The 21887-nt window shown below is 40.4% G+C and overlaps 1 protein-coding gene across 13 annotated transcripts in view; it reads right to left on the minus strand.

The window, feature by feature from the left end:
* The window catches only part of MLLT3 (MLLT3 super elongation complex subunit), a 236238-nt gene that overhangs the window by 62263 nt on the left and 152088 nt on the right, over positions 1-21887 (minus strand). For all 13 annotated transcript variants that reach the window (XM_053288054.1, XM_053288057.1, XM_053288052.1 and 10 more), the window contains one exon: positions 18944-19546. In XM_053288054.1, the coding sequence (XP_053144029.1) occupies positions 18944-19546 (603 nt within the window). The remainder of the gene's footprint in view (positions 1-18943; positions 19547-21887) is intronic.

Genomic DNA, 21887 nt, shown 5'->3' on the forward strand with positions numbered 1-21887 from the left:
AGATGCTCTCTTTTGTTGTTGTTTTGGCCTACCTAAGATTGCATTTTAGATTGCTTACTTTATTGTGTTAACTTCAAAGTTGTGGTCTCATGCGTATATTTTTCAACTTTTTCATGAAGATGTGTGTCTTTATAGAATCATAGCTTAAAAATAAATGGCTACTAAAACATTTTTCTGTAGCCAGAAGCATGTAGTTACCAACGAGTTGAGGAGAGTGACAAAATTGACAAGAGTGGTTACAATGGATTTGCTTGAACTCTATTCAGACTATTATGCCTTCCTTTTCACTGTAGAACATTAATTACCTCTTCACTCCACCAGAATGGGGGCCTGAATTTTTTCTGGTAAACAAAAATTGGCCCAGTACAAAGACAGCAGTTATTGTACATAATATATTCTAGAACATGACAATAACTGTCTATATTGAATGTCTTCTTCATAGGAATATGCAGTAAAACACTTGATAGATAATACTTCTATGTGTACATCATGAAACATTCAAAATTAGCTCTTGCTTATGCAGAGAGTAGAATGACTGAGTATAAGCATCTCGAAGCAGCAAGGAACTAGCCAGAGAATATGTAGCGCATGATGGGAGTACAATGTAAAAATCTCTCATCATCTGAGAGAAAAGTAAGAGGTTTCAGCTTCTCTTGAAAGCAGGTTACTTCCACTGGTAATCTGGGGCTAGCACAGAGGTGTCAAATCCTCTACCTACACATCTTAATACTTTAGGGACCACCCTGGTGAATTCGCCAGCCCTCCTTAACTCTCTAAGATAAGGACAGTAAGATAAGGTCAAAGGCTAGAATCCAAAAGATATTATCCTTTCATTGTTTAACAGAATCAAGAGGTATACAATTTCCATTATCATTCATACGATATGAAATGTTGTATGGTATCCAGGGCTCATATATGAATATAGATACCCACCCCGCAACTATGTGAAGTTGCTGTAAATCTATTATTTATCAGAAAAATGATCACGAATCCCTATGTTTCAGTAAATTAACATTTTGAGAGATGGAATACAAAGAGTAGCTAGGTAGCATCTAGCAAGATATCTGCACACCAAGGATTTGAATAACTGAATCAGGCTGTGTATACAATTTCACCTTCTATGAACAATGGACAAAGTAAACATGGGACTTTCCAGCCACAGTTAAGGACACTCAAGTCCCACTGATTTTAATGAGAGTTCAGCACATACTGAACACTCTTCATTGAGCGAATAGATTACTTAGTAGAGCTTAATTTTGGTTGGATTGTGTGCCTGGTTTCTATGCAAATATAGAATATACCTTCCGTTATTGCACCTTTGCATGAAGTCTGTTTGAGTATTCTGTAGATCAATAGCTTGCATTCTCTTTCACCATGTCCTTAAAAACTTGCTTTCTATCTAATCATCCATAGAAGAAATGCACTTCAAATCTTTAAAACAAGTTTCTCACATTTTTATATGAATTCATCATGAGTTTTTACCATGCCAGTTTCATATTGTGAATATTCTCCTGAATGCTCCCTCAGGAAGTTAGAATCCAGCTGAAATTAATCAAAAAATTCACCTTCTCAGTATGACAAAGTGATGCTGCTTAATAATGGTATGCTGCACTTGTGGAAGCCATAGTGGAAGTTTTCAATACATACACCATCTTAAATTCAGCTAAAGGCATACCATATTTTAATCAGAAGCTGAAAATGAAAAGGCTACTTTACATTAACTTTTCCCAAACCCCCACAACTTAACAATGAAGAGCTATTATTCAAACTCCATATGTGTTCCTATTCATTACTACCACATATTTTATACTAAAAATGATCTGCTAAAGGGATCAAACCTTGGCTTCAGGCCCTGGCAGAAGGTAGGGATTTTCAGTTAATAAGGGCTGGAGATTTTACAAGACCACAGGGCTTTTTTCAAAATATTCTTCTATTTCATGATAGACAAGTTATTGGATCTTATGCCAGAAGCAGAGATGCATAGTTAACTAAACAGACACTAATGGTGTACCTTTCAAAAATTGTTTAAAATTGCAAGCTATTAAAAAGAAACCTTGACAACTTCTGCAATAGACCTTCCAGCATGAAAGAACAGCTGACATTAAAAAAAGTATTTTGTCAGTAGTACACACAATACTTCCATCACTCTCTAATGAAGGGAATACTGTTCCTTCACATTTGCTTAGCTAGTAGGATGCCAGGATAGCAATAGTATCACCAGTGTTGCTGCAGCATATATGTAGTTCAGAAACAACAAGCAGCAATGTTGCAAAAGTAGAGCAGGCTAGGACAATAACCAAGCCAAGCTATGTGCTACAACCAAAATATTTTTGGACATGATTATTTTCTCATTTGCTATCTATACCCCACTTGAGAACTTTTTTTTTTTGGCTGAAAAGCAGTATAAAAACAATCAACACCACTGATGATAATGATAATCAATGAGAATAATAATGGTAACAAATCTGACTCAGTTTTTTTTTTGTTTTTTTGTAAATAGCTGCTGGGTGGGGGAATCTGGATCAGGACCATGGTGCAGAGGGAGTGCTACTCTCCCTGCCCCCTCAACCCCTTCTTCCCCCTCATCAAACTTTATGGGTTGATTACCCTGTTGTCCTTATCAAACCCCTTAATGTTTCCGCTTGATCAATCCTTTCCTGACTGATTGCCACCCCTACTATTATTCCTGCTTTCCAACAAATAATCAACTTATCTGTCTCCTTCCTTACAATATTCCAACATGCTGTCTTACATTGCCTTGACTACGCCTTCAACTCTGCTCTTGACCCCCTACAATCTGGCTTCTACCCCCCTAAACTGAAACTCACCTCACAAAAAAATCACCAATGATCTCCTTACTGCCCAATTGAAATTTGTGTATACTGTTCCCCTCTTGAGCTCTCTGCCACATTCAATCATTCTTTCTTGCTTAGTTGATCACATCATTACTTGATTAGGTCCTAGGTTGGACTTGTCCTAGGTTTCAATAATGTCCTCATATAGTTCTCTTCCAACCAGTCTAATTGTTCTTTCAATATTTTCACAGGGGTAGTTCTTCCCCTGCTTTCCTTCTCTCTGTCGGGGTTCCTCAGGGTTCTGTTCTTGATCCCTGCTATTCTCTCTCTACAGACTGGCCGCATTTGCACATAACGCAAAACTGTAGCTAAATAGGGCAGAGGTTGGAACTCCATTATGTCCGAATGCATGCAACCACAGTTTCGCAGCAAAAGCAACCAGCAGTTTGCCTCGCCAAACTCCAATCTGAACCTTCAGTTTGAAGTAAGTTTTGCCGCCCCAACCTGAGGTTTGGTGGTGGCACATCTGAATGGGGATGGCACCATAACTGTGGTTTCGTTCACTTTCTGGAACCACAATTATAGAGATGATGGTGCAGACCTGCCCAGGATTGCACTCGCTCCATGTCTGTGGTGCTTATCACTGGCCGCCTCTTGGAGCACTCACCCCACCACCCTGTCTCAGATCCAACAAAAGAGTTGCCATTAACAGGGACACCGCCACATCCCAGCCCAAGTTTATCAGACTGTCAAACAGCAAAGTCAGACAGGAGCATTCCCTCTTCCCAATCTGTTCATTGTTCACGCCTCCTGACAAGCAGGAGAGAAAGGGGATAGGATGACAAGACAGGCACTAAGTGTTTTGCTCCCTGAAAATGAAACAACAAAGATGTATGTTTTCAAAGCACATCCCTTTGAGTTGGCAACACAGGCAGGGCAACCCCATTAGAGGACTGGGACAGAAAAATATAGCAGGGTGGCGATACCCAGGGTTGGGTTTAAAAGGCAGCCCAACCAGGGATTCTTGAATGGCTAAGGTTTATTTTTTATACAATAAAGTTGGGGAAGGGGAAGCCAGCAGTGTTCCCTCTAATTTTTTTCATCAGTGAGTGGAATGAGTTTTGTTCTGGGCAGCAGTATCAAGGCAGTGTGCACATATGTGCCTTGTAATATGCCACTATAGATACACTAGCACATACACACACCATAAATATGGAAGGAAAGATGTGTACTTTAGAATTCTATTTATCTATCTTCTATTTTAATAGCAATTGTATTTGCCATTGGTGGTTAAAAGTGGTCTATAAAATAATAATAAAACTTGTCTAAGTTTTGTTTATTTAAATTTGAGTTCATCTTTGAATTCTTGCTCTTAGCTGTAAAATGCTGATTGCCTGAGTATTAGTTGGCCCTGCAATAGGATAGTCAGTCACAGTAGGCTTCCAATTTCCTTCCAAATGTCCTGGAGATTGGAGCTAACACATGCCATGTTAGATTAACCGAATTAGTTGCTTGCCAAAGTCAGAGTGTTAAATAAGGGCCTTAAGCTGCTATATATTGAGTCAGACCATTTGTCCATCTAGCTCAATAATGTCTACACAGACTGGCAGCAGATTCTCCAAAGTTGCAGGCAGAAATCTCTCTCAGCCCTGTCTTGGAGATCCCAAGGAAGGAATTTAGAACCTTTTGTGTGCAAGCATGCAGGATTGAATCCAGGGCTTGGACCCACTGGGCCTGGCTGAGGCCCACAGCCTCCCCACATTTCCATAATTAAACCCTTTCATGCTCTCTAAAGGTATCCACCACTCTCCTCCCCACAAGTGCTTCACAGGGCAGCAGAATGTCATATATGGAGTTACCACAATTTTTTAGGATTTTGAGACAAGTGAGCATTTCAAGGGCTTTTAAAATGTGTTTTCTGTGTTGAAGCAAGTATATAAAAATAGACTTTTGGTGGGGGAGGGGGAAATGCTTAATGTTCATTTTAGCAATTTATGAAGCCACTTTCAAGAAGTTGGGGGGTATCTTAGTCCATTACATGCTTATTAAAAAGACAATATGTAAGTTATTTATATATGAACTAGTGCTACAAGCACAAAGCAAAATAAAATATTTATTATTATAAGGAGAAACATATTGCAAAAGAACAATTTTCTCATATATTTTGCTATTTGAGCCATTTTGAGATTTTTTTTAACTAAAAAAGCAGCATAAAAATATTTTAGATAATAAATATAAGGCAAATACACAAGGTAAAAAAGCCCACAGACCGCCAGATTAGAGCTATAAGCAGTTTCGTGACTTCAAACTTTACTAAACATCCAGCACATGGTAAATCTCTCTCTCTCTCTCTCTCACACACACACCCCCACATGCACACAAACAGAGGCTTCAAGTATTAGTGTGGCGGGGATCTCTCTCTCTCTCTCTCTCTCTCTCTCTCTCTCTCTCTCTCACACACACACACACACACACACGTTCCAAACCAAGGAGGGAATTGGAGGTAGAAGAAAATACAGAAGACAACTGCCTTTCAAATGCACACAAGCAAATACAGCCTGGGAGGAGAGAAACAAATACAATAATTAATGGAAACTTTCAAGTAGGAGGACTTCTCTTACATTTGCACACAGATGGTTCCTACAGGGTGGGGGAAGAGAAAAACAGTGGCTCAAGCAAAGGGAACAAATCAAATAAGATATAAGCTGGCGGGGGGGGGCTGTCTGTTTACTTCCCTTGAGAGAGACCCATTCAGCCAGCCCAGCTTCCCATTCAAGTCCTCCCTGTGCTTTGCATTTATCTATCCATCTATCACATTTTTATACCGCCCAAAATGCAAGTTCTCTGGGTGGCTTACAACAAAACAAAAACCACCAATAAAAAGATTAAAACATTTCAACTATTAAAATTTAAAACATTAAAACTATTAAAACAAGATCTAATTAAAAGCCTGGGTGAACAAATGCATCTTGACTGCCTTTTTTAAAGTTGTAAGAGATGGGGAGGCTCTTATTTCAGCAGGAAGTGTGTTCCAAAGCCTTGGGACAGCAATGGAGAAGGCCTGTCCCTGAGTAGCCACCAGACAAGCTGGTGGCAACTGCAGACGATCTCAGACCCTTTGTGAGCCGTAACCTCCAACTTCGAGGGAGAAAAGATGTTACCCTAAATTTACATTCTAATGTTGCAGAGGGATGCAGCTGAAGCAGCTAGGCGGCTGCCCCAACTAGGAGAGGGCAGGTCTAAGGCAGAAGTTAACCCTTTTACTGCCATCTTGCTATTGTGCTACTGCTGCCCTGCCACTCTCCTTCCAAATTCATAGGGACTGTGTGGGGACTAGAATCAGCTGAACAGGGGTAAATTTCCTCTGTGTGGGTGTATGAAGCTTAGATGGAACAATGGAGCCCAGCCCCTTAGGCTTTCAAGCCTGAAATACACCCAAACAGACTGGCCCTCTCATGAGAGTGCTAGTCCGCTGGTGACAAGCCATCACAGAGGCAGGAGTGTAGTTTGGTCTGCATGGACTGTTTTGCTGGGGTGAGCCCTCAAAAGAGCATCCTTGGTCACAGTGAGCCAGACCCCAGGATCCTTTGCCCTCCCTCTTATACATAGCCTCTCCTAGGAGGTAAGAATGTTCCCGCCCCTTTCCTGAGTAAATAGTGCCCTCAAGGAAATAGTGCCCTCAAGATTCCCTCCCGCCAGAAATTGTGCTTGTTTCAGGGCTCTTAGGCGGGTGGCAGTACAATCACTGTCAGAAGACAGGCTGGCATGGAATGGCATTTTAATGGATTTAAATGCCCCTTCCCTGCCAAGAGTGGGTGGACCATTCCAAAAAGGCATGATTGCGTTCAGAATGCTCGCTTGGAGATCAGGGCCAATGGCTGCTGCTCCAGTGATGTGCTGATGCCTTGCCCACCAGGGCCAGACTGGGGGCACTGAGAGGGCAGTGGAATGTATGTGGGGAGGGTGCCAGGTTTTGAGCAGAATGGGTAATTAAGGGTGGGAGTATTTACTGCTGCTGAGTGTGGCGAGGCACAGGGGCGCCTCATGGATGGGGCGCACCGGGAATCTGCCCTGTTGCCCACAGGCTGGCGACACAAGTGCTACAGAGCTCGCTGAGATGCAGTCTCAGTGGACCAGGAAGAGGGAGGGGCTCCTCTGCCCTGTAATCAAAGGTTGCCGCACCACAGTTGGATGAACTTCTGCGATGCGACTCACGGTTAGAAAAGTTAACCGCGGGTCCGGTGACTTCCAGTTTCACATTATGTGTGAATGCAGCCACTGTCTCTGGGTGACCTCATTAAATCCCATGGTTTCAGTAGGCTAATAACACCCACTCTGCCTCTCTCATCTGTTGCTGCCCCGCAACACTGGAATGCACTCTCTGCTGAGATAAGAACTCCCCCTTCTCTGACAACTTTTAAAAAGTTTCTAAAGACCTATCTTTTCATCCAAGCTTTTTAATCTAACTCTGCTTTAAATTGTTTTAAGTTTATTATTGCTGTGTTTTAACTTCTTGTAAACTGTCCAGAGATGCAAGTTCGGGGCAGTATACAAATCTGAGAAATGAATACATACATTGATTTGATTATTCCCTTCCCCCCATTTTGGAATTGAAGACCCATATGAATCATAGACCCACATTAAAAAAAGACTCACTTTTAACTTCAGCAATCCTATATCTATGTGCATTTTTCATTTGAGTAATTCTGTATATTTATATTTTCATCAAAAGTTTTAATGATAAAGTATCATAATGAGCAATTATCCAGAAATCATCATATGTATGTATGTACTTACCGTCATTTATAGCTTTAATGCTGATTAAATTTTCATATGTTTTAATCATTTTTTTAGTTCCAGTTTGCTGCTTATCTGTTGTAAAGCACTGTGTATGTAGATGGCAGTATAAATGATAAATAATATTAGCAACCAATGACAATATGCTCCCCCACCCGTGGCTTTCCTTTATTTCCCATGGAAGAGTCCCCAACCTCTGCTGCTATCTGGTAATAACTATTGGTAACAACGCATCAGCGTACAATGTGATACATAATTTTTTTACTTAGTGGGGCAAATTGCAGCTTTGTAGGGTTTCATAAATTGAAAAACGCACATAGATCTAGGATACTATAAGGGAAACACACACACACACACACCCGCCACACACACACTTTGCAGTCCCAATCTGGATTGACTCCTTCCTCTCCCCCACCCCGTCCCCTGAGTATTATCTGCAAAAACAAAACACTTTACTGAGATGCAGTCCTATATCTCCATTGTAAATACAATATGTTATCCAGCCCTAGCAGCACAAGGTAACTTTTCTTACGATCTTAAACTTACATCTCAGTTTTGTGTGGATATTAAAACCATGAAACCACTGCTAACTTGGCAAAGAGGCACCTTTTACCATGGTGATTCTCTTTATTTAGCAGGGGGAGAGTAACTGGCCCTATCCACCCCCAGCACAGTACCTCCAGTGACTGTTGCTGGTGTATTCCTTATGTTTCTTTTTAGATTGTGAGCCCTTTGGGGACAGGGATCCATCTTATTTATTTATTATTTCTCTGTGTTATTTTTCTGTGTGTTCTCCTGAGCCATTTTTGGAAGGGCGGTACAGAAATCGAATAAATGAATAAATAAATAAATATTTTATTTGTTTGTTTGTTTGATTTATTTGATTTATATACTGCCTTTCCAAAATGGTTCAGGGCAGTTTACAATTGAAACAAACCACTAAAACAATAAAGAGCTAAAACAAATTTAAAACAATATAACAATAATTAACAATCTAAAAACATTTTAAAACAACAATTAAACAATTACAGTGATTAAAAGCCCCAAAATCGTGTTAGAATATTAAAACAAATTTAAAAACTCTGGAAAGCCAGGCCAAACAAAAACGTTTTAAGGGCTCTCCTGAAGGCTAATAGAGAATTCAAATTGCGGATTTCCTCAAAGAGCAAATTCCATAGCCCCGGAGCAGCTACAGAGAAGGACCGCCTCTGAGTTGCCACCAGATGAGCCAGGCCAAACAGATGGGTTTTAAGGGCTCTCTTGAAGGTCAGCAAAGAATCAAGATTACGAATTTCTGCTGGGAGTGCATTCCACAGTCCAGGAGCAGCTACAGAGAAGGCCCGCATCTGAGTCGTCACCAAACGAACCAGTGACAACTGGACACGGACCTCCCCAGATGACCTTAACGTGCGGTGGGGATCATGTAAAAGAAGACGCTCTCTAAGATATCTTGGACCCAAGCCATTCAGGGCTTTAAAGGTAATAACCAGCACTTTGTATTTTGCCCGGAAACATATCAGCAGCCAGTGCAATTGTTTCAGAATAGGCATAATATGGTCTCTCCGGGTTGCCCCAGAGAACAATCTGGCTGCCGCATTCTGAACTAATTGAAGTTTCCAAACTAAGTACGAAGGTATCCACCCCACGTAGAGCGCATTGCAATAGTCAAGCCGGGAGGTTACCAGCTGGTGCACCACTGTTTTGAGGTCATCCTCCTCAAGGAATGGGTGCAGCTGTCAAATCAGCCAAAGCTGATAGAAAGCACTCCTGGCCATGGCCTCCACCTGAGAAATTAGAGTGAGGCATGGGTCCAGGAGTACTCCCAAGCTGTGCCCCTGCTTCTTCTGGGGGAATGTAACCCCATCCAGCACAGGAAGATCTAACTCACTCCTCAGATTCTGAGCCCCCACAATGAGCACCTCCGTCTTGCTTGGATTCAGCTTCAATTTGTTCTCCCTCATCCAGTCCATTATTGCCTGTAGGCAGGCATTTAGAGAATGAGTGCCATTTCCTGAAGATGAAAAGGAGAAGTAGATTTGGGTGTCATCAGCATACTGAGAACACCCAGCACCAAATCTCCTGATGACCTCACCCAGCGGTTTCATGTAGATATTGAAAAGCATTGGTGACAGAATGGAGCCCTGAGGGACTCCATATAACAGCTCCTGCTTTGAGGAGCAACTGTCACCAAGCTGCACCATCTGGGATCTACCCGAGAGATAGGTACGGAACCACCGCACAGCAGTGCCCCCTATTCCCAACTCCTGCAGCCGACCCAGAAGGATACCATGGTTGATCATATCGAACGCCGCCGAGAGATCCAAGAGGACCAACAGAGTCACACTCCCTCTGTCGATTCCCCGGTAAAGGTCATCCATCAGGCCAACCAAGGCTGTCTCAACCCCATAGCCCGTACTAAAGCCAGTTTGAAATGGGTCTAGATCAGGCCTGCTCAACTTCGGCCCTCTTGCAGATATTGGCCTACAATTCCCATAATTCCTGGCTATTGGCTGCTCTGGCTGAGAATTATGGGAGTTGTAGTCCAAAAACAGCTGGGGGGCCTAAGTTGAGCAGGCCTGGTCTAGATAATCATGATGCACAATGATGCCCTAAAAAAATCTTTGTATTTATTTTGCCCACCTCTGCTTCTAATGGAACATAATATTTAGCTATTTTCCCACCTATTTTCAGCCACTCCACAAGTGCCAGTTCTCCTACAGCCCTCAATTCATATCATGGTTAAGACTTTGGTTACTGATCTATTGAGTCTAACTTTGTTCAGCTAGATATGCTAATGGCAGATCAACAAACAAAAGTACCACCACCACCACCACCACCACCTCTTCCCAGCCACAATCCCTTTCATAAACATCAGCTCCAGCCTGAAATAATCTATAATGAGGTCCAAGGTTTCAAATTTTCCATTTAATTCACAGATTGTGTAAATACTGTAAGACCACTACTATATTTCATGATCATACAATGAAAAGAAGGCCAACTATTCTGTTATCATGCTACTGCACTGTCTAATATGGGAAACTGTCAGGCAATTTTCTCATAAAATCAAACATCCTGTGATTGAAATTTTTCACAAAGCAGATTAAGAGAAAAAAATGGTACCAACGAGAAAAAGCAGAGGGTTTGGAGTTTTAAGTGGACCAGGCTGTTCTCCCACTGCCTCAAGAGCCATAAATTTTACAGGCTTTCCTTCCCCTCCCTTCCCTTGCTGCCTTACACTCTTCGGACAAGAGCCAACAAAACTTGCGGTGTGGGGTTTCAAACTGTCTGAATACAAGGGCTTCTGGACAGCTTTGCTGACTTATTTCAAAGGTTGTGTGTACTTTAAAGGATCTACCACAATGCTGAATGTCAAGATTGCTGCTAATATTAATTTTTATCTCATTTTAAAACTGTAAGGTATTTAAAAAGCCATACAGCACGAGAAGAGCTTAAATAGAAGTGGAGACGCTGAATGCTTCATTTTTGTAAATTAACACAACCCAGCAAAACCTTACACATAGAAGTGTCTAGCATAGTATTTGGTGAGCAACTGAGAACTCAAGGCATCATAGCAGATTTATTATGTTTAGACATCATGAGTACATACATGATGGCTTATATCTTCAGAAAACCCTTTTTGGCGTTAACATACATCATTCATTTCCCAAAATAATTTTTCACACAGGTATTTTGAAAACAATTCTATTTCCTCAAAGTCAAAAAAGACAGTTTGCTGACTTCTTAGAGAGGATAATAGCGCAGTCCATGATCCCACAGTACAAAAATTAGGCTCCTGTGTTGTCTATTCAGGAGTGATTGCTGCTCCTGGCAAGCGAGGCAATACCTGTCACTTTCAGGTTTGCTACCAAACATGGCTACCTTCACAATTGTTGCACCCAAAGCTGATGAAATGTGATGTCAGTGACAATATTTCAGTACCCAACAATTTAAACAACATTATTTTTCTGGCAGGTGCAGGACTGCCAGATCAAGAAATAAATTTAACTGGATTTAGCTGAAATGATAAAAACTGTAGTTTCAACTAAACTATTTTCCCACAAGCCATTTTTGATTAACTGCACCTCTAACATGCAACATCTTTTTTTTGGAGGGGGGGGGGGATTTCTGGAGAAGCAATTGTTTTGCACACAGTGTTACAAACTGTTCATCTCTAGGATATCAAACACACTATAACAAGTCCCAGCTTTTCAAATATATCCATATGCATTAGAAGAAAGAAAGAAGTATGTAACGGAAACACCATCCCCACCCTAGTTGTCATGCCGTTAGTGCCAAGGTATAAAAATAAAAAAGGGTTATTTAGCCACATAACTTTCATGTTTTACAGCCTTTGCCCACACTAAAAGAAACAGTCGTTAAAGACCTACCTTGGAAATAAAATGAAAGACCACCTTCTGTCTGTGAGAAGCTTCCATGAACCAAAAACCTAATGCTGATGCCTCCACAGTGGGCCATTTATTGCTTGTTCCAGACAGTTTAAAACAAGGCTATGAATAGGATGGGGTAAGTGACAAGCTGAGGACTACAGGAGAACTAAAACTTACTGAGCTTAAGTTCCTTGAAGATTTCCATTCTATTTTAGGCAACATCTTCATTGCTAACAAAATGTGAGATCTCATATGCCTCTTATGCCTTTTAATTTACTTTTTCTAAAAGTAACTATTACAGATTAATTCTGCTCTGAAGACTGGAAATGTAGCCAGCCTCTGAACTACAAATTTTATTTAGCATGATACGTTAATTGGGGGGGGGGGGACGACATACTGGAGAAAAAATCTCAGACACATTTAGCATTGATCTTAGACATTATGTCCTAAGGACATGCAGGGTGAACAGGAGGTGGTCTTCCTGGGCAATGGGGAAGGGGTGCTTTCTCCCTTTTCACTGAAGTGCCATTCCTGTTGTAGCCCCCTATGCCACATGGCATTATGAACGGGGGACTCTTCACCCTCTGCAGCAGATTTTTTGGGAGGCATGGGAAACTACAGAGCCAAGAAAAGGTGGGGAGAATCACACCTCCCCCGGCACAAGCGCAACTTGTTCCACTTGTGCTACAAGCACTTAGGACACAACTCATAGTTTTAAAGGATCACATCTGGAATTTTTCTCAGAAGATGATTAATTAAACAATAGGATGGTTAAACAAGTAATTTCATTAAAAACTCTTTTTGAAACTGTGTCCTTGATTTGCAAATATGCCCCATTCCTTCAACTCATTAAAGAATTATTCCTTGAAAATAAAGTCAACAGCAGTAAAGTCTAAAAGCTCCCTCTAGCTAGAAAGCAATGGCATTCAGCTAATCACACAGCTGTGCAATTCATAAGTCTTCTCAGACGTTTAATCTACTAATTACTTGACTTTCCCCCAGAATAGGTTCACCATAATGTTGCTTACCAGCCCCACACAGCTCTCCAATAATTGTCATTTAATGAACTGAAACAATTTACAAATATTATGCTCAACAGACAGTTAAGATGCCAAATGACTTTCTGTACATTTTTCAGCAATACATACAAAACTACATAATATAGTCATGTAAGAAATTATGGCCAATTAGACATTAAGATGAAAAGAGAACTGCTGTGTTGCGCTAGTTTAGCCAGCCTAGCAGGGTCTACGATAGAGACAGGAAACATACAATCACTCTTCCATGTTTCCTCACTCTGCCTCTGTTTTTAATTAGATTTCTGAAATTTTCAGTTTAAGTTTAAGATGCTTCTACCTTCAAGATTGTCAAGTATTGAAAATGATGACAAAATGTGCTAAACGTGGTGTTGGGGGGCGGCGGAGCTGAGCAATAATAGTTGAACATGCATTGCATTGTTTAGATCTTGATTTTAATTTTTTAAAATTCATATTTCCCCCTCCAACTGGGATTAACCACCAGTGACCTAGCCTATAGTAATACTGGGATAAAACTACCTATCTACCTACCAAACAAACAACAACCACCTGCCTGAAGACTTACAGCCTAATAAGGTAAGACAATAATGAAGAGGGAAAACACACAAGAAAGGAGAAGGAGAAACAGAGATCAGAAGTCCACCATCTCGGGAGACATTAACATTTTCAATGCTGTTTAAAAACTTCCAAGGAAACAAAAGGTATGGATGTTGAGATGCATTGAGTTTCAGAGAAAAATGGGCAGCAAAAACAAGTGGACATGAAGTAGAACTAGTAACCCAAAGTTTACTCAAGAAGAGATTATCAACAGAGCAAAGACAACAAGAAAGCAAATAATGAGAAAGGAAAAATGGTTTGGAAAGAGCCAAACCTTTATTTAAAGACCACAAGCAGTAGCAAACTGCATCTGATAAGGAAATATAGACCAAAGGTGGTAATGTAACCAAGGAGAAACAAGGGCAAATTCTATCAATCATATGACCAAAAACACACAAGTTACCTGCTGTTCAGGCATACTTCCAACAGGGCCTTCCATGTGACCCAGGATCACATATTCCAGCAGAATATGCTTCCAAAATTAGGTATCAATCTCTGCTCCTTTCCTTCAGTTTATGAGTAGCTGGGAAATATAGGGCAAATGCTGGCACTCAAACAGGACTACAACTATTTCAGTTCACATTACAGCCTTGATGTTTTTACTTGTAACCTCATAAAACAGATGCCTACTTTGTCCATCTCCAGTTTTCTAGTACTCACAATCTTTTTAGGAATTATGTTGGGCGGGGGGGATGAAGATTACCCATTTGCTTAATTTCTCAACTTGATTTAACATGGGTCTCACAATTGAAGGGTTTAACCTATCTGTATAATTCACCCAGGCCCTCCATGAGCAACACTTCATCACCCTTGTTGTTTCCACCTAAACCTTCACCTGATTAAAACACATTCAAAGAGGGCAGATGTTTCATTGATCACTTTCCTTTTTTCCATTCCTGGATTGCCATTCCTGTTTGCCTGGATTGCCACTCCCTTTAGTCACTGGCCGGATTGCCATTCCCTTTTTCCATTCCTGGATTTCCAAGTGGGAAATCCTCACTTGGATACCCAAGTCAAATGGGTATAAGTATACTTATACACCAGAAATGCACCAGATTTCTCCCCAGTGATGGATAAGATTGAACAGATTTGTGTGTGCGCTTTGTTTTTCACATAGCAAGTTGGCCTTTTCAACGAGAAAAGTTGCTTTCTGCTTGCTATCCTGCTTTCCTGGTCACTTAGAAATCTATGGTGGCTAACAACAGAAAAACCCAATATTAAAAATGCATTATCAAAATAAAAAAGCTAATCACAAAACATCAACACACACACACAATATTAAGAACAGAATAATCCTAAAAATCAAAACTAGCATCAGAGGACAGTCATTTCAATACACTTAAAACCATGGAGTGATGAAGCCAGACAGACATCTTGGGGAAAGGAATTCCAGAGCTCAAGTGTAAGAGCTGAAAAGGCCCTATCTGGCCTGGCTAGTCACCTCACCTCAGCTCATATGGACGAGAGATATAGAGTATAACTTCAATTGAAGACCTGAGGGAATTAGTAGGTTCATATTGCAGGAGCCAGTCCTTTAGATATCCTGGTTCCAGGCCATTTAGGATTATTCAAAACAAACAAAAACACCAACCAAAAAACCCCACAAGGCTTCTGGGAGCAACCTTGCGGGGAGGGGACTGGGACAGAGCCTTGGGAGCCACCCAAGGTTGAAACAGCATATTGGAAAGATGCAGACAGTAACAAAATGGTGGTTTGGGTATGCCAGAGATTGAACATGGAACCTTGAGCATGCAAAACATATGGGGCACCAAGCTGTGGCTGCTCTCTTTTTAGTAACCCTTCGATCGACCCGAGGTTCAACCATCATTTTAACTATGTTTGCTATGATTTGTCAGGATGCTAAAGTACTTTTTGCACATGATTTTTCAACAGCACATAGTTTTAATGCAGACTTACAATGAATTGTGACTAATTTGTGAAAGGGATGAATGATAAAGAAGGGATTACCACAATGTTTTGCCAGCTTAGCACCTAGCACCTTCTAAACATAGAGATAAGCAACATACACCTGGTTCCTTTAGTTTTTCCTACCCTGGCTCTGAAAGAAGATGCAGCAGCTCTAGACCCAATATTTGAACTTTCCCTTATGTGTGTCTTCTCACACAGAATCTGTTATATATGAAGTACATACGGAAAATAATACTGACCTATCTTACAGAAGGAGTGTAAGGATTATTCATGGTGTTTATGAAGCGCTTTGAACACCCAAAGCAGTACACAAATGTTAAAATATTATCCATAGAGATATGTGCTCGAAGGACACAGAAGACCCAGCTGATATCATAGTACTACTGTAAGCACAGTTCAGCGGAGCACCAGAGAATATTCTTTCAGAGCAGGAGTTGGCATCTCAAGTTTCCTGGGAGCTGCACTTTTGGGGGTAGAATATTGGGAGCTAGCGGCACAAAATAGCAGCTTAGAAAGGTGACGCCTTCTCTGTTAAATACCTTCTCTCTGGTTGCCCCAGGGCTTTGGAATGCACTCCCTGACAAAGTAAGAGCTTCTCCATCTCTTGACTGCATTTAAAAAGACCCTTAAGACACACCGGTTTTCTCAGGCTTTTAATTAAAACTAATTATAAATTCTTTAATTGCTTTACTCTCTGAAATAGTTTTACTTTGTGAATTATTTTTAATTGTTTTTATTCTGTGAAAGTGTTTTAATTATTGTAACTTGGATTATTTACACTGCCTAAAAAATGAATCAGGCGGTATATAAACATGATAAATAAATAAATGGCAGTTTGGGACTATGGAACAAGTCACAAAATGGCAGTTTGTACAAAAATTTGCACCTACAGAATATGGAATGTTCACATCAAAACAGGTTAATTTTGTTTTAAGAGAGGAAGAGAGCAAAAGAGGCTGTTGATGGGAACGGGGGGGTGGGGAGAAACTAGAAAGAAATGAGAAAGCAAGAAAAACAACCCTGAGCACCCAAAGAGAGATTAGATGTAGTGTGGCCATGCCCCCATTTAGCTGCACAGATTTGCTAAACTAGCTGGAAGACAAGGGCAGGAAACTTATTTATTATTTATTTACTTAAAATATGCATACCCTGCCCCTCCAGTACATTACTGCTCGGAGCGGTTCACAACATGTATACAACAGTTACAATATAAAACCAGACTAATAAAATTAAGCAAACTAAAAAAGTTAAAAATCCAAGCTAAAACCACAATCATAATTAGCTTTTGAAATTCCAAATTAAATTCTTAAAGCTAAAAACTAAGAATTATAAAAACTAAAACCCCAAGAACCTACCAAATATACGCAACAGGTGAAACACTAAAAAGCCCCTTTAAAAGCCTCTTTGTTTTTACTTTTTAAAAAACACTCAGAGAGGGAGCATGGTGAAGCTCTTCAGGGAGGATGTTCCAAAGCTGAATGGCCACAACCAAAAAGGCCTGTCTCTAGACCCTGCCAATTGGATCTCTGTTAGTGGCAGGGCCATGAGCAGGGCCTGAGTTGATGAGTGGAGGGCCCTGGCAGGTCCATATGGGCGAATGCGGTCTGACAGGTACCCCGGCCCCAAGCCATGTAGGGCTTTAGAGGACAGCACCACCACCTTGAATCTAGCCCAGAAGTGGACTGGCAGCCAATGAAGCTGATGCAGGATGGGTGTAACAATCGTGAAGTGACTTGCACCCACGAGCATCCTTACGGCAGCATTCTGAACCAGCTTAAGTTTCTGGACCATCTTCAAGGGCAGCCCCACGTAGAGCACATTGCAGTAGTCTAATCTAGATGTTACTAAAGCATGAGTGACTGAGGTCAGGTCAGACTTCTCCAAGTAGGGTCGCAGCTGGCATACTAGCTGTAGCTGGTAAAAGCAAGAAGCAAGCCCAAACACCCGGAGACCTACTTCAGAAAAGTCCAGGAGCTAAGATTAGCTCCCTGATTACCTAATTCTTGTCCATGTTTTAGAAACAAATAACTCTGGATGATTGAAGCTGGCAAGCGAATTAGCAAGCCACATATAACTGAGGGTGAGGGTGGGGGTAAGAGGGCAGAACACAAGCAATTACCTTTAATTTTCAACATTTGACAAAAATACATCATAACTGAGACTAATATTTTTAGTATCTCAAATTGGTCTGAAAGTGGATTCTGCAGCTACAAACAAATATGAAAATCCACCACATTCAATATTTCATCACTTTTCTTCAACATTGTTTGCCCAACCTTTAATTTGGCAACCAATTTAATGCAATACCTCATCTAGTTTGACAGCAACCAGTTCTCAGGTCTTGCAATAGCATTGCAAGGATGTCCTGTTCTTTCCCATTCTTCAGATATCAAATGTTTGAACGTCAATTCACACATCTCCTCATAGGACTGGCAAAGACTCCTGCCTGAAAACTTGGAGAAGTTGCTTCCAGTCAGTGTAAACAATACTGTGCTAGATGGACTAACCATCTGACTTGGTACAAGACAGCTTCCTGTGTTCCAAGAATCGTGGCTGTCCTTTTTGGAGATGGGGCTGTCGCTTACTGGTTTGCTTCTGCTTTGCAGGTTCAATCCCTGGCATCTCCAGGTAGGGCTGGGAAAGACTCCTGCCTAAAACCTTGGAGAGCCACTGCCAGTAAGTGTAGACAACACTGAGCTAGATGGACCAACAGTCTGACCCAGCATAAGGCAGCTTCCTATGCTCCTATATGTGAATCAACCTTCCAAGCTTACACAGCATAGACAAAACTTTCAAAACACCTAATGCCAACCCAATATAAAATACTGTTTAGTGTAGGCAGTTCACAAATTCAGATTAAAGTAATCCAGTGACAAGAAAGCTTCTTTGAGTTGATGGGACCCTAAAATTTAGGGATGACTTGAGCATAAGTGCAAACAATTAGCATCATGCTGAAGAACGAACCAGTTCTAATCATACACAAAATTTTCACAGCCCTCTCTTCCCCAAAGCCCAGTTTTAATGTACATTCCTTCCATAGAGTTATTTTGTATTCATTGATTATGAAACACACAAATCTATGCCCCCCACCAAAAATAAAAATAAAAATAAAACTCCAACTGTTTTCTGAAAGCAAAAGACAATCACATTGCAACAGTCCTATTAACATGCATTCCTGTACAATTATTAATACAATTATTTCCCTGGAGGGTCAAAATAATCAGTGAAAGCAACAGTGAAATGAATTTCTAATTTCCACAATTTTGAATAACAGAACATAAGGAATCCATACGTATAAATGTATAAAAACATATGATTGTTATGCACTTTTAAAGAAGGGCATAAAATAGAAAATCCCACAACAAAATAGCAAATTAATGACAGAAATACAAAGCCTTACTTCAGATTTCGAGGACATGTTCTCCTCCATATCGGAATCATTAGGGTCCACAATATCATCAAATGGTGGTAATGTTGACTTTTTCTTTTCAAGTGTCTCACTTCCCATTTTAACTTTCCCAATCTTAAACTGAGATTTATCCTTTGTCTGTTTTTTGTCAGTGGTGGAACAAGTAAGTATCAGTGGGGGAGCACTAGAAAAGCTTTTAAATAAAGCCTCTGAGCCACTTTTCTTCTTCTTTTTGGCTGCAAGTTCCTCAGTATCCATACCAGGAGGTCTCTTTGTTGGGGCCTTTTTTTCTTGCTGCTGTCCACCTGTTATGGTAAGTATGTTATTTTCAGATTTTGGCTCCTTTGACATAGGTTTGGGTTCCTTGAAGGCCATTTTAGGAACTATTTTTTCATCCTTTAATGGTTTGTTTTCTTTGGGTTTCTTAGAGGATTCTTTGGAAGATTTGTTATGTTCCCTGGAAGGTTCTTTGAAGGCACTTTTATGTTCTTTTGAGTCTTTAGAAGGTTTCTCCTTGTGCTCCTTTGTTAATTTATGGGGCTTTGAAAAAGTGTTACTACTGCTGCTGCTAGTGCTTATGCTCTTACTTGGGTCCTGCAACAATGGAAACCACAAAGTTAACACTTAGAAGACTAGACCTACTTTGAGGTACAGCTATGAAGCAATGCTACTATATAATCTCTATTTACAGATCAGATCAGATCAATTTTACAATCAGGGATCAGATAATCTCCATTTACTTCATTGAGCCCTGTGAATGAAAACTGTGAGGCAGCATGGGATCTAGGGGTTGCACTAGGTGCCAAGAGCCTGAAGAGCTGCTGCCACTAGAGAGTAGTCCAAAAACCTGCTAGATGAATAATGATCTGATTTAGCACCAAGTAACTTTTTGGGGAGGGCTGTGTGTCAGTGGATGAGGCACATATTTTGCATGCATAAGGTTTCAGATTCAATCCCTGACATTTCCAGATAAAGGAGGTCAATAGTAGGGTTGGGGGAAGACTACGGTCTTGAGACCGTCGCTGCTCAAAATAGAATGTACTAGGTTAGATGGACCAATATTATGACTAAGTCAGATTTAGACATTTATACTGAAGACCAACAAAAATAATTCCTGCTTGCTTATTCATATAACTATGGGCATTCTGTACTACATTATTTAAAGCTCATTTAGACTTACTAATTTTGCATCTAAATTACAGATATCAGGAGATGGCCCTCCTCCTATGAGTGTGGTTAACAAGTATTTTAAAAAGCATGCTACAGTAGGAAATGAGTGCATGTGACACCTAGAAACCTGGTCCCAGTTCAGACATCACATCCCTAGAGGCAAGCAACAAGCTCAAGCACTTTCCTCTCCCCATCCCAGGTTTATTATCTTCGTTTGTGAGAAGCCAGAATTGCTGAAATCACAGCAAATTATGATTTAACAACAAAAAGTATTTTATGAAGCCAGATGCACGAGAGAAGAGGAGAGGAGGGACAAGATGAGCCTAATGCCCGTCTCTGATCCAACGAACCCTTATTTGCTGGACTAGGAATGTGACATCAGAACCAAGCCTGACAAGTGTGCACCTATATTCTAAGCATGCTTAACTGACACTGGAACTTACTTCTAACTAAGTATGTAGAAGGTCTCAGCCTCAGTCTGATATTATAATGCATACAATGCTGTTCTCAGTCTTTCTGGTTGCCTTGTAACTATGATCTCATGTTATATATAAATTTGGCATTTGTGTTTGGCTGACAGATTCCATAAGGCAAATGCATTTAAATGAAAAGGAATGCCTAGAAGAATAGAAATGTGGGGAAAACACATTTTATAAAGTAAAGCAATTTTACTGGCTCATTAAGTACCTCATTATGTTTAATTACTTAAATTTACACCGGTAATACTAAGCTGAACTGCTGTACTGTGAGTTCTTTCAGTTTGGTAATGTCCATGCAGACTTAATAAATGTAATTAACTACTTTAGAAGTTACTATTCATGACTATAAAAAGATGGCTCCCTTGTATAATATAATGGTAATATAATGTAGAGCGATACAGAAAACCTGTTACATTTTGTCAAGGGGGGGGAAGTCTACCTTGAATCTATTTTAATATTTGGGGAACAGGAGTACAAGATGGAAGATGACAAGAGCAGTGTGCTCACTCTGCAGTGCGTGTATACAAGAAACAGAGAAACTATTTTATGTAGTCAAAAGCCAATGCTATTAAATCATATAACAGATAAAGGCAAATAGAATACTCCTCAAAGAGTATGTTTTTATTTTACTTTAAAATTACTTGTTTGTTTTCCCCAAAGCCAATTTAAATCACAAGCTTAGTTTCCCACCACCATTTTCCAAAGTTTTAAAGGCAAAACTCAATGCAACTTAGTCTCAACCAAGTCCCACTGAGATATTGGAACTTAGTCCCTAAATCATATATCTCATTGCCAAACTGTGCACTTAATCTCTAAGGCCAGTTATGACAAGTATATTATATCTGTGGGATATAGATTGGAACTTTTCCTGTAGATGGTGCAATATATACACACAAAAACCAATTCAAGAGACTTGGTCATCCACCTCACCTCTAAAAATGTAATCAAGCTTCAACTCATGGCATTAGTTGCAGTAAGTTGTGTGGATGACTTACTGCAGTAACCAGCACATTAGATATATATCTTAGAAGTGATTCTTGCTTTGCTTTCTTCATTAATTCATACATGCAGAGCCATCATGTTGTCAATATGTCAGAAGCAACACAAGATATTGTTCATGGTCTGTCAAACCCATGGCACATGCATGGAAAGACTGCCATTTCCTCTTGAAGCTGCAGCCATTTCTGCCAGAGAGAATGCTGCTTTGGAGAATACCTTGTCCTTCAGGAATGACTTGTGATAGGCCTTGGTAAAAATGCATGGCAAGGGCTAGCTCCCCACCATTA

This window comes from Hemicordylus capensis, chromosome 2, assembly GCF_027244095.1.
Source record: "Hemicordylus capensis ecotype Gifberg chromosome 2, rHemCap1.1.pri, whole genome shotgun sequence".
In the NCBI taxonomy this organism is placed as follows: domain Eukaryota; kingdom Metazoa; phylum Chordata; class Lepidosauria; order Squamata; family Cordylidae; genus Hemicordylus; species Hemicordylus capensis.